This window comes from Phalaenopsis equestris, unplaced genomic scaffold (genome assembly GCF_001263595.1).
Source record: "Phalaenopsis equestris unplaced genomic scaffold, ASM126359v1 Scaffold001241, whole genome shotgun sequence".
Lineage (NCBI taxonomy): Eukaryota > Viridiplantae > Streptophyta > Magnoliopsida > Asparagales > Orchidaceae > Phalaenopsis > Phalaenopsis equestris.
In genome coordinates, this window is record NW_018165680.1 from 193,542 (window position 1) to 206,785 (window position 13,244).

The window sequence follows — 13,244 nt, forward strand, 5'->3', positions numbered from 1 at the left end:
TGTCTTATGAAATTGTTCAATGTGTAATTTATTTGCCTACCCTATTTAGAGATGTTTATATATATATATATATATATTTCAAAAAGCCCAAAGCAATTATCTTAAAGAGAAAAATGTACAGATATGTTGTATTATTGTGCCCAAAAAGGCACCTAACCCACACTGTACAACACAAAAAAATTAAAATCAAAACCCAATATTACATGATACATATAAGATCAATCGGGACGACCTAATTTAGTTCTGCCTCTGCCTCTAGTTCTCGGAAAGGAACCGGCTAACAAATTGGTTTTTTGCGTACCATTGCCTGACGTAATCAAAGTATCTTCCATTAGATTCTTTAGTTCAAGTATATTTTCATTCTTCTTCCTGGAAGTGTAGACCTGTCATTCCTCATCCATTGATTTTTGCTCATTCAGATGAGCTGGTAGTGTTGCAGTAGAAAAATTGCCAACAGTTGTACTCACAAAAGGTTCAAGTGTGTGGGAGGTATGAGTTTTCGCCTCTTCTCCTGACACTTCTTGAAAATGGGGAGTCGTAAGGTTCTCATGATTATCAGTCCGTGTAGGTTGGAGTCCTCCAGTACTGTTTTCAATAAGGTTTTTGTCCGTAGGGCCATCCAACTTCTCATCAATCACAGAAACAGTATTTTCAAAGGGAGAATCTACAGGGGTAATTAAATTAAACATCAAATCATATCCCGTGGTAGTTTTCTCTCCAGGTGGAATAGATATGTCCAGAGCAGTGAGGTTAAATTCATCCTTTTTCACTTGATCTTTAGATTTCAAATTAGGATGAAGCTTATGACATTTATCAAGGATATACCCAAACATCCTACAATGAGAATAATAAGGAGGTCTATGCTCCATGATGATTTATTGCTATTTGTTTTCAATATCCATTATGAGTTGTACCCAACCAGACTTCAGCAATATCAGGTAAAGTAATATCTTTTTCCACAAGTATTCTGGCCACAGAATGTCTGGTTAGGTTGAAAGTGGGTAGATTTAGCTTCATAAGGTCCTCAAGTATGACCTCAATAGAGTAAATAACCTGATGATGAAAAAAGTGCAGTTTGAGACCGGTAGATTAAACCATATCGGTATAGTAAGAGGTTCATAATTGAGATCAAAATCAGGAGACCACTTGAGTAGTTTCATTGATTTACCAGCAATATTAAGATATTTATTGGAGAAAATTTGAGTGTAGTCTTCAAGCATGGTTAATTGAATCAATACATGTCTCACATCCATGAGTCTCACTTTCTACTTTACTACTTATTGGAGATCATCAAAGTTTTTCCTGATAACTTTCATAGGTGAGTGCCCCCACAAAAATTTTTCAATAAGAGCAAATTTGAATTTCTCAGTGAGTGTTGAAATTTCTAACTCAGAGAAAAAAAGTGTTGTTTTCCCAATTTTCTACTTGCATTTTAAATAAAGAGACAATCACCCGTACCATCACGATACTCCTTATAACTTGAGTGAAAGACAACCGTTGTCTCTACCTGAGAATTACCCACCACATCTGCATCATATGACTGATATTAATGTTTTCAAGCAATTGTTCAATTTCAGGAAAAATGAGTCGTTATGGGCCAACTTTATGCATGGGAAGTATTGTCGTTTCTCTCATCCTGTTGTGATAAATTGGCGACTGGGCAATTCCACGATGTGGAAGAGAATGCTTAATGAGAATGATTAATGTTAGAGATTGGGCGAGGAACTTCATTTATTGGGAAGTGGGGGGAGGTAACCTATCTTTCTGGCATGATTGTTGGTCTCATGCTTTGCTGAATATGAGGGATACGTGGTCTCTAATCTCAAAGTTTTGGATGTTTGGGTTGATGGCCATTGGAACCTCCATCTTCTCACTAGCATTTTGGGTTTGGAGGGAGCTAATTTCATTTCCACAATATCTTTTGATCCTCTTTTGCATGATACTCCTTATTTGAAATTACCCATAACAAACTCTATTACTAAATCTTTATATGTTTCTCATTATAATTTTCAAAACACCCCTTTTGGGGGGAAGGGGTGTGGAGTTAGGCCTTAACCTCGTCGATGTCTTTCTTGGCCTGGTGTATTTTTCACTCTATCATTCCTTGTAATGATATCCTTAAGATGAACGGTTTGAGAATTGCCTCCAGACGTTGTTTGTGTTTGATGGCGGAGGAGACCATTGAACATATATTTTTCTCCGGCCCCTTTGCTTTATTTATTTGGAGAAGAGTTGGTCTGTGGTTTGGTACTATTATTTCTCCTAAGAGGAATCTTCTTCTCACCACATTGTGTTGCAATCCAGGTGGTAACAAGAAACATTTTTGGCAAGTATACCCTTACATCATTTGTTGGTTTATCTGGATGACTCGGAATGATACTATTCATGAGGGTAAGGATGTTCAAAAAATGATGGCTTTCACTAATATAATTTCTTACATCAATAAGTTATGGAGACTTGGAAATTCCAAAAAAGGTTTCTTTTCGGGCATTAATTATTTTTTGGCTTTGGGGCATATGAATGTGGCGGTCAGGAGAATCCCACACCCTCCTATCTTGGTCAAATGGAGTCCACCCCCTAGAGGGTGGATTAAATTTAATATGGATGAGAGTTGGAAAGGTCCTAATGCTGGGTGTGGGGGCATTGCTAGGAATCACTATGGAAAGTGTATATTCTTCTTCTCTACCCCTTCTATGGCGGATTCCCCTCTTCAGGCTGAGGCTCGAGCTATTTTATCTGCTGTTTTATTGGCTTATTCTCTCAATTGGAAGTATTTTATTTTTGAAAGTGATTATAGTTCTTTGATTGATATTTTTACTAATGGTGCCGACACCCCTTGGGATATTCTTTACTATATTAGGAGGATTGAAAGATTAATTTCTAAGAGTTAGTTTTTAATATGAATGTTAAGGGTTAATTTATAATATTAATGTTGTTTGGAATTTCATCAATCAACCCGCAAATTGGCTTGCAAATTGGCTTGCTAATTTAGGGTGCGCTAGTCATATATGTAGGGTGGGAGTAACTCCTCCCCCCTCTCTCTATACTCTGATGGTTGGGGATAATATTGATACCCCTTATATTCGTACTAATGTCTCATCTTGATGTGTGTTGGGTGGCCGAGTGTCTTGGATCGGCCTATACGTTTTTTTGGCTGGAAGTTTATTGCGTTTATTCTTTTTTGGGAAATTTGGAGTTGAGGGAGTATGAGATTATGACTACTTATATTTTTGATTTATGTGATGTCCGACCTCTTATCTTTGGCATGGAGGTCCAAGAATCCTTCGATTTTTCTGTTGAGTTTTATTTGGGAGGCCCATGACTCCCTATTTGCTAGTGGATGAATTTATGGAGATGGAGGGTTTCTCGATTTAAGGTCCGGGAGGTTGTGCTGGGTGGTTTTGCTTTTGGGATGTATCATATTGGCTTGCCTTATTTTTAGCATGGAGGCCCAGGGCTCCTTTGCTACTTTGGTGGTGGTGGTTTGGAGGTGCTATATTGGAAGTAAGGCTCTTGGGAGATATAGTGTATGGGCTAGTTTCACAGGTAAGAAGGATGGTTGGAGGCTTGAAGAGTTGCTCTTTTTTCATCTTGGTATTATTTGTGACCATGTTATTTTCTATTTGGAGGCCCATGACTCCAATTTCTCTCTGTCTCTTCATACTTCAGGTGGTTTTATTAGGTCCGTTTGGGCTGACTTTGCTGATTGGGAGGTTGGAGGAATGAGGATCATCTTTTCCTTTCTTAACACTTGGAATTTCTATTTCTCTACTGTTTCCTCAGTTCTTTTTGAGTTGCAGGATGCAGATTCCTTGGTCAGGCTGCGACTTCCTGGTTTTGAGATGTTGCTGTTTGCCATACAGATTCTTGTTTTTTCGTTTCTTTTGATATACATGTTCATAGAGGGTATACGTCATTTCTGTGGGTATACGTTTTGGTTTGATACATGTATATTTAGGTTAGCTTTAATCTCCTTTCTGTTCTTTTATTTTCTTGAGTGGAGTTGTACTGTGGAAATTGGAACCCCTAGGACTTTATGTGTTGTTTTGTTTTTTAGCGGGGATCCAGTTGTCCCACTAAACCTTTGTAATCCTTCTTTTTATATTAACGCGTAAGGAGCCACAAGCTGATCTTTCTATAAAATATATATATTTATATATATTGATTCATGAATTACAAAGTACATCAAGGCTTTGAACATCATTTTCAATATAACAAGTACATAAAATACATCAAATACAATATATGCCTGAGCATAATATCTTTTTAGGTTCCTCCCATTTATAAGGGACATCAAATGAGATCTATAAGCATCAATCAACAAATAGACTCTTCATAAACCTTCTTAATCACGAATGGTCCATCCAAGGTGAGTTCAAACTTTCGGTGGCTACGATGGTGAGTCACAATGGGGCTACATAAAATCACCACCATGTCTCCAACCACAAATGTACGAGCTCTCACGAGTTTGTCGTGGGCTCTGACCATTCGAGCGCGATATAGCTTGAGGCTTTGTTGGGCTTGTAATCTCAACCCCTTAAGGTTGTCAACTTCTTCGAACCTGCGTCGCATATTATCATTAGTATTAATATTATTGCATATGACAACTCACAATGAAGGCAGTTCAATCTCTAGAGGAAGGACTGTTTCGGAGCCAAAGGTCAATGCATATGGCGTAGAAGCAATGGGTGTGTGTTATGTCGTACAACAAGCCTACAAAGCCACCAAGAGCTTTTCATGATATTTCTTCTTATTAGCATGAAGAATTTTCCTTATAAGGTTTATCAAAGTTTTGTTGAAATCTTCAGTCAACCCATTTGCTTTCAAATAATATATCTTATAATATCGTCAATCAATTTAATGATGCCGAGCAAATCAGTTGATTTTGGTGTTTTTAAATGTCAGTCCATTATCATAAATGATCTGACATGGCACAAACCTTAAAGGATATTGTTCCTAAGGAAATGCAACATGCTATCAATCTTTGCCTCTCTTGAAGGAATGGCTTCTGCCAACTTAGAATAATAGTCGGGGTTGCAAAGATAGACCTCTATCTTTTAGATGATGTAGGATCGATAGGCCATACAATATCAATAACTCGGGCTTCAAAAGTTCACGAGGTAACTGTCGGTTGCAATGCATTTGGGGGTTTGTGAAGTGTACGGCTAAACACCTGACACTCATGATACCTCTTGGCATAGTCAATGCAATCCATAGTCATCGTAAGCCAATAATAATCGAGACGCTTAATCTTAATTTTTATGTTGGGACCTAATTGATGGGCTCCACAGAGACCTTCATGGACTTCAACCATGATCTTTTGATCTTCATCTTTCCCAATTTATCGTAACCACATTTGCTCAAAAGAACGTCAATACAAAGTATCATTGATAATGGTGACATGATTTGAATCATCGAATATCTCGTTAGAAGCAATCAGGACGACATCTTTGGTAGCCCTACTGGTAAGTCAATCATGTATGTGTTGTCTTTGCATTTTCGCAGAATTCTGAAAGGTTCTTTAGCTTTGGGTTTCAATTTCTTGCGTGCTCCTACGGGGAATCAGTCCGTTTTTAGCCGAATCCAAATGAGTTCACCTTCTTTAAATGTTATTTTTTCCTTGATTTATTTGCTTGTGCTTAATTATTTATTGTTTTGTCAAGCAATCTCGTTGCCACCTCTACGCATATTTGTTGGATTTCGTGAACCCCTTCTGTAGCATCTTGGTTGTGTTCTGTTATCGGCAGGAGTGGAGCCAGATCTAGCGGTGTGAGCAGATTGCTGCCATAGACAATCTCGAATGGATTGAGTCGTGTTATTTGACTCATGGGTCTGTTGTAGGTGAACTTTGTTTGAGCTAGAATGATATCCCATTGTGTGACATTCTTTCCTCGAAACATCTCAGTAGGTGTCCCAGACTCCTGTTCACTACTTCAGTCTGATCGTCTGTCTATGGATGAACTATTGAACTGAATTGGACCTTTGTGTCTAACTTCCCCCATAAGGTTCCCCAAAACTGGCTTAGAAATTTGACATTCATGTCAGAGGTAATGGTTTTGAGGATTCCGTGTAACCTTAAAATCTCCCTGAAGTATAAATCAGTGCTATGCTATGCGTCCAATGTGTGGTGGCAGGGTACGAAATGTGTCATTTTTAAAAATTTGTCCACTACAGTTATTGTAGAATTTTTGTTCCTATGTTTCCCTAGTATGAAGTCCATGCTGATATCCACCTAGGGTGCTTGAGGTATTGTTGATGGAGTATACAATCCTATATTTTGCTCTCTTGTTTTTTTCGAAATGGTAAATCCTGCATGGTCGGACGTGACGCTCCACATCCTTTTGTTAGTCGGGGCCAGAAGAAGTGATTTTTGATGAGGGTGAGAGACTTGCCTCTGTCGGAATGGCCTACGAGGCTTCTATTATGATTCTCTTGTGCAATTACTTCTCCTAAGGAGTATCTCTAAATCCATAGTTTATTGCTGTAGAACAAGCAACCATTTGCGTGGTAGTACTGCGTGGTAGGCTTTCCTTACATTGTTCCCATATATATTTGAAGTCTTAGTCTGATGTGTATAGGTCTTTGATGATCTCGAACCCTATGACGCTTGTTTGCATAGAAGTGATTAATAAGTGACGTCGACTTAGTGCATCGACGACGCGGTTCTGGCTCCCAATTTTTTGGTTAAGTACGAAATTGAATGATGCCAAAAATTCTGCCTATGTTTGTGTCGTCCTTTCAACTTACTCTGGCTGTTCAAAAATTTCAAGGCTTCGTAATCTATGAATAATGTGGACTCACTTGTTAATAGATAGTGACTCCAATGATCTAGGGCTCGTATGATCGCATAGAAGTTTTGTCGTGTATTGAGTATTTTCTTCTTGTCTCGTTAAGTTTCTCACTAAAGAAAGCGATGTGGTGACTGGTCTGGTTCGGTACGGCCCCGATTCCAACGTCTGACGCATCACAATCTACTTTGAATAGTGTGAAGTTTGGTAGGTCTAGAACTGGCGCTTGTGTTACTTTCACTTTTAGTGTGTTGAAGTCTGAGCTGTGTTTGGCCAAGTGTACTCGCTTTTTAAAAGCTCAGTTAGGAGAGTGGTAATAGTGTTGAAATGCCTGATGAAGCGACAGTAGAATGAAGCGACAGTTAGGGGAGCGGTAATAGTGTGGTCTAGCTTATGATGGCTTCGATTTATTTTTGTTTCACTTGAATGCCTGTGTTAGATACGATGTAACCCATAAAACATATTTGATTTGTCATGAAAGAACATTTTGTTGGATGGACATATAATTTCTCATTCTGTAGTACTTCAAATTCTGCCTTTAGGTGTTGTCAGTATTTCTCCTCAGACTAACTGTATACCATTATGTTGTCAAAGTAGACTACAACGAACTTCCTGACATTGTTGTAAAATGTCTGATTCATTAATCTCATGAAAGTGTTGGGCAGTTTGTCAGACCCAAGGGCTTGACTGTCCACTTATATAGTCCATCCCGTGTCTTGAATGCGGTCGTCCACTTGTCACTTGGCCTTATCCGTATCTAGTGGTACCCTCTTTGTAAGTTGATCTTTGAGAACAGAGTGACTTCGTGTAACTGGTCCAAGAGATCATCAAGGCGAGGTATTGAGAATCAGTACTTGATAGTTATTTTTTTGATGGCTCTGCTATCGATACACTTCCTCTATGACGGGTCTTTCTTGGGCAACATTAGGCGGGCACATCGCATGAACTGGTATTTTCTCTAAATAGCCCTTTGGTGACGTGATCTTGCACTTGTCGTTGTAGCTCTTTATATTTTGTTGGTCTTAGCCTGTAGGCAGGTCGATTTGGTAAGATTGGTCTTGGTTTAAGGTCTATGGCATGTTGAATGTCCCTCATTAGTGGTAGTCCCTCTTGTCGATCGTCTGTCATGATATCTTAGAAGTTTTGTAGTAGTGATTGTAGGCGTGCTAGTATTATTTTCTTTTTCTCTGACCCCTCAAGTAGGACTAGGGCTAGTGTAATCGGTGCATCTCGAACTGACTGCATGAAAGTGGCTCTCGAAACGATTGCTTCCTCAGCGTTGTTTACTCTAGTGTCTTTACTTGGTAGTAACACGATGTGTTTGCCAAGGTCGTCCTAGGAAAATATAACATTCATCCATGGGAACGACATCCCACCATACTTGTTCGTTTAACTGGTTGCTTATTCTGAACTCAACAAGGCACCGTTGATCCACACGGATTTCATTTTTTTTGTTCAGCCAACTAAGAGAGTGGGATCGTGAATGTTTCTGTGTGGGTAATTCTAACTTTGTTAACATTAGTGTAGATACAATATTTTCACAATTGGTACTGTCTATTATCAGGATGCAAACTTTTCCTTTTGTTGTACACTTTGTGCGGAAGATGTTGTGTCTTAGCCATGACCGATCGTGTGTTGGTTATGACTATAAAACTTGCCCTATGGCTAGTAATTCGTAGTAAGGCTTTCTTCCCACTAAGTGATTTTGTCTCTCTCGCCCCTTGTTCGTTGTTATTGTAGTTTGTCCCACCATAACGAGGCGTGCTTTTTCACTTTAGCTGCTAGTTTGATCCGCTTATCTTCAGATATCTCCTTATATTATAATGTTCGTTCGACTGCTCTCAGGCAATTAAGGAATTCATCTGGATCCATACCTCCATTGAATCCGGGAAGACCTATTTTAATGTTAAAATCGCGGTGGTCTCTGGGCTCTTCTCGTGATCTCCTCTGGTGTTGGATGTCAAAACGACATGAGCGGTATTCCTTGTCGCTGATATCTTCTCTGTGGAATGGATTTAGATTGTCCTCCCTGTCTTCTTGTCGACTCTCTAGGTCACGATTGAGGGTGACCCTGCCTTGGGCCCCTTCGTCTAGTTCTGCCAATTGTTGTTGCAACTGGCGGATTTCACGTTGTATTGCATCCTTGGTGGGATTTGGAACGTTTCTCCTGGGGGGCATAGCTGAAGGCTTGGATGAGAAGAAGGCAAGGAGAATGGGGGAGAAGAAAGAGGGACATTGGGAGTGACAAATAGAAATGAAAAAAAGGGAAATGAGAGAAAAGGACAAGAAAAGGAAGGAAATTTTTTTTTAAGCTTGGGTAGGGGTGCGAATGCTAGGGATCCCTAGGATAGGACTATGGTTAGACTAGCTCTGATGCCAAATGATACTGGAGGTATCCAAAACCACAACTCAAGGCACAATTTTATTTAGGACTTAAAATAAGGTTACGAAATGAAACACACAGAGCAAAAATGAAAAACACGGGATTATAACTAATGACTCAACAAAGAAGACGCAACAAGCTTGATGTGGAGGGAATCCGACTAAGTGATGTTGGATCGACGACTGCGATGAAGGCCAGAGAGGTGTCGGGTTGCTGTGGGGAGAAGTAGGATAGGAGATCAGCGATAGTAAATGCATCGAACCACGGGTGGAAAGGAGAAGGAACATCGTTGAAGGCTGTAACTAAAGAGACAACGCATGGCGGCCTACAGGAGGCAGGGAAAAGATGTGGCATGCTGGGGCAAGGTGGCGGCACAGTGCCTGCAGTGACAAGGAAGATGTGGCCTGTTGGTGGCAGGGTGACGACATAATGCTTGCAAGGACAGGGAAAAGGGAGGAAGAAGGACAATTGAGGCTGAGGAGAAAAGACCAAAATTGCGGGACTGAAGGAAGGACGCCTACAGTGTGAGGGATGCACTTGGACAACCGGAGGGCTTGCTGGAAGCAGGGAGAGGGAAAGACGGCCTGTCCAATGAAAGGGCAACCGGCTGGAGGGTAGGTTGTTGGTTAATGCAGGAGGAAGTAAAGGGTGTGGTGACCTGCAAGAGAGCAGGAAGGAGGTGCAACAGTGATCGGGTGGTAGGGAAGCTCCTTGTGATGGCTAGAGGAGATAAGGGAGGTGCAGTGGTTTGGAAGAAAAAAGAATGAGCACTGGAAGGAGCAACAGGGAGGTTGTGGCCTACAGTGAAGCTGCAGAAGGAGGTGCAACAGGTGCAGCTGGAAGGGGGCAACGGGGGTCGCGGGCTGTCTTGGAGCAGGACGGAGTGGGAACGAAAGAGAAAATCGCCACCTCAGACAGGGTTACAGTCGGAGCACCTCCTTTGTCGTCGGATACAACCCTCAAGAGGGGAAAACACTAAGGCAATACCAAATTCAGATTCGAAAACAAGTCCCCTAACTCTAAGCACATCATTTCCTATTTAGAAAGAGGCTTTGCCTATTTTAGGAAACACTTAAAATAGGAAAGGAGAATAAATTGGTATTACAAATTTAGGAAAGAGTTTTAAAATAAGGAAGGAGAATAAAATAAAATCAGAATTATAGATTTTAGGAAAGGATTTAGATTAGCAAGGGCCTAGGAAGGAAAGTAAGAAAAGATGGAAAGAAAAGGAAAAGGAAATGATGGAAATAGGAAAGGGGGGAAGAGGAATGAGGGCATACTCTCTCTGGATTAGTTGGATCTTTATGATGATATCTTGTTAGTAATGGGGGAAAGCTTAATTTGTGCTTGATTTTTCTTTTCATGTTAGACTAGGTGGTGATCTTTTTCCTTTCTCATTGTTGAATACGCTTCAGGTTCTCTCATCACAACGAAGCATTCTTTCTGAGCTTATTGTCTTCCAATTTAATTTTTTTATCTTAGGGAGCATCTTTGTACTGAAAAAATTGTCCCATTGTTTGGAGTCACTCGACGAACTTCAAAATCCAGGTTTCCCTCTGATATTTCATGTCAACTCTTTGTGGTATTAGTGCTTCTTCACCGGAAGATTTCTGATGGTGGTGATTCACTTTCTCCACTCTATCTGGTGAGCTATTGTTGTGGCTATAGGTGTCCTCATCAAATTGTCTTCTCTTAAATGCATCAAGTTTATGTTGTTGTTGGAAGATTTCTCGCTGCACATCCTTCATAGTAAGTTCCTGGGCACCTTGTTGAGGGTTTTTCCTGGGTGGCATGGCGTACTTTTTTTCGATTAGGTTTTCGGCCTTTGTAACTTTGCTAATAAAGGTTGTGCGGGGGGTTTGATTATGGTGGTAAGTGTCGGGGTGGAATTTTGGTGAAGGTAGTAAAGCTTAATTTTGAAATTTTAGAGTTGGGCTAGGAATTGTGGTAGGAATGGTTTGGGTATGGTGGGAATTGTTTTTTTTTCGAATTTTTCTTTGCAAGAAATATGGGGTTTGCCAAGCTTTGATATCAGATAACACTTGTTCTAGGAAGGTGTGAGAGAACCGAAGAAAGAGATAAATAAGTTGTAGGACGGGTAAGTAAAGCGGGAGGAATGATGGCGGCTAAATTCTGGTGTGAATGGTGGCGGGACAGCGAACTGGAAGCGGGAAACTGCTGTTTTCTGCAGCCGAGCAGCAGTCTTTTGCTTTCAAACTGCAGGAGAGAGCAAGTTTGATGCGAAAGAAGGCTTCGTATGTCTAGGAAAGATCACCACCTCAATCCTACCGGTTACAAATACACCATTCGAAAGAAATCTAAGGATAAAATACTCCAATAGAGAAAATCAGGAGAAAACATCTCCAAATGACATAAGCATTGCCAAGAGTCTGCTAAATCAGAAATTAACAGCATATAAATAGTTCTCACGCAAAAGATGCTTAATTCTAATTAAAATAATATTAAAAAAGAGATCTACAAGGGGCAAACAGCAGCTCATGAGGGAAAATCCCGCTATAGCCCACCCTTACTGGATTTCGCGATCCTCGGTTCCCGGGATTGTGAGATTCCGCGGTTCCCGGGATCGTAGAAATCCCGTAGGTGGGAGCTCCTGCATCACCACTTTTTTTAATATTGTGAATGTTTATAAAATTGTTATTCAGTCCTTGCTTATTTATTTATTTCTATGGCAGAGGTTGCGTTTCCAATAAATCGTGATTGTTGACCTTAATTTTTTTTTTCCTGAGTGGCCAATTTGACATACAGCCAATTATACACACTTTTTCGCATTTAGCATTTGTTTCCAAAGTTTCAATCTAATAATTCCATGTTGTTGTTTAATAATTAACATGATAAAATTGAGTCACTTAGGATATTCTGCAGGCAGGTACAACTCTTATGGATGAAATGGATCTTCTCAGTGAGCAGATCAAGATGTTAGCTGGGGAGGTAGCTCTTTGCACAAGTTCCTTAAAAAGATTAGCAGAGCAAGCTGCCAATAACCCTGAAGATTCAAATATCCAGGCATGCAAAATATTTTTTACTTTATAAGCTTTCTTTTTATAATTTATTACTCTGTTGCCTATATTCAGCTCAATATCAAGCAAGCTACTTTGACACCATTCTAGGGCTTCTAGAAGGTGTTATAGAACACAAAGGGTATTAGAAAAGTTGTGAGATTGATTACGTGAGTGGGGAGAATGGATGGCGGCTGAAAAGCTGCGTGAATGATGATGGAGAAACAGGGCAATTTACTGCTGCAAACAGCTGGTGGCAACGGTTTTGATGGCTGTTTGGCGGAGAAAAACTGTAGTGAACGGCAAATCGGTGAGGTGCGGATGGTGGGAGGGATCCACCATTTGCTCCTGGGTAAACTACAAACACACCACTTGTGAGAGGAAGAAGCTACAACACTCCAGAGAGCACAAAATCAGAACTCTTAAATTATATGAAAGCAAGCTGAAAATTCCAAAACCAGAATTCAACATATATAAAGGTCCTCTAAGAGAAAGTAATCTAATTAGAAACTAGAGAAATAAGACCTAATCAAAAAGAAAAGAAGTAATAGAAGGAAATTTGTTGAAAATAAAATAGAAATAAATTTCGATAATGCCTTGACTGAATCACGTTTGAGGGTTGCCTGCTATCTCGTGGAACCTGTAGATCCTGAATCCTCTGGAGACAGGATCGTGTGATCCTGTCATTATTAGGCTTCTGCGCATACTAGTTTGAAACAACAAAACCATCTTTGTAAGTTTACTTCAGCGACCATACATATAAGGTTAGAAGTATGAGCTTGTGTTGACCTTGACAGCCATTATCTTATTACATTTTTCCTTTGAAATTGTCATTTTATTTTTGTTGCTCATTAGCTTGACAAATTCATGGCATTAGCTTCTAATTTTTCTTATTCTATCATTTATTTGGTTTTTTATCAGCTTTTAATTTTGAAGTTTCTAGAAAACGTTGATGATAGTCCAGAAGACCGTTTAGGATGAGTTCATTTAGACGTAATATATATTTTTTTTTAATTCTCCAATTTGTTCCCGCTGCTTTTTAAAACTCGACTCTTT

At 39.8% G+C, this 13,244-nt stretch overlaps 1 protein-coding gene across 1 annotated transcript in view; it reads left to right on the forward strand.

The window, feature by feature from the left end:
• LOC110033630 (kinesin-like protein KIN-7E, chloroplastic) overlaps nt 1–13,244 on the forward strand; it is a 124,178-nt gene that overhangs the window by 100,465 nt on the left and 10,469 nt on the right. The window contains exon 18 of the mRNA XM_020737674.1: nt 12,055–12,195. Coding sequence (XP_020593333.1) covers nt 12,055–12,195 — 141 coding nt within the window. The remainder of the gene's footprint in view (nt 1–12,054; nt 12,196–13,244) is intronic.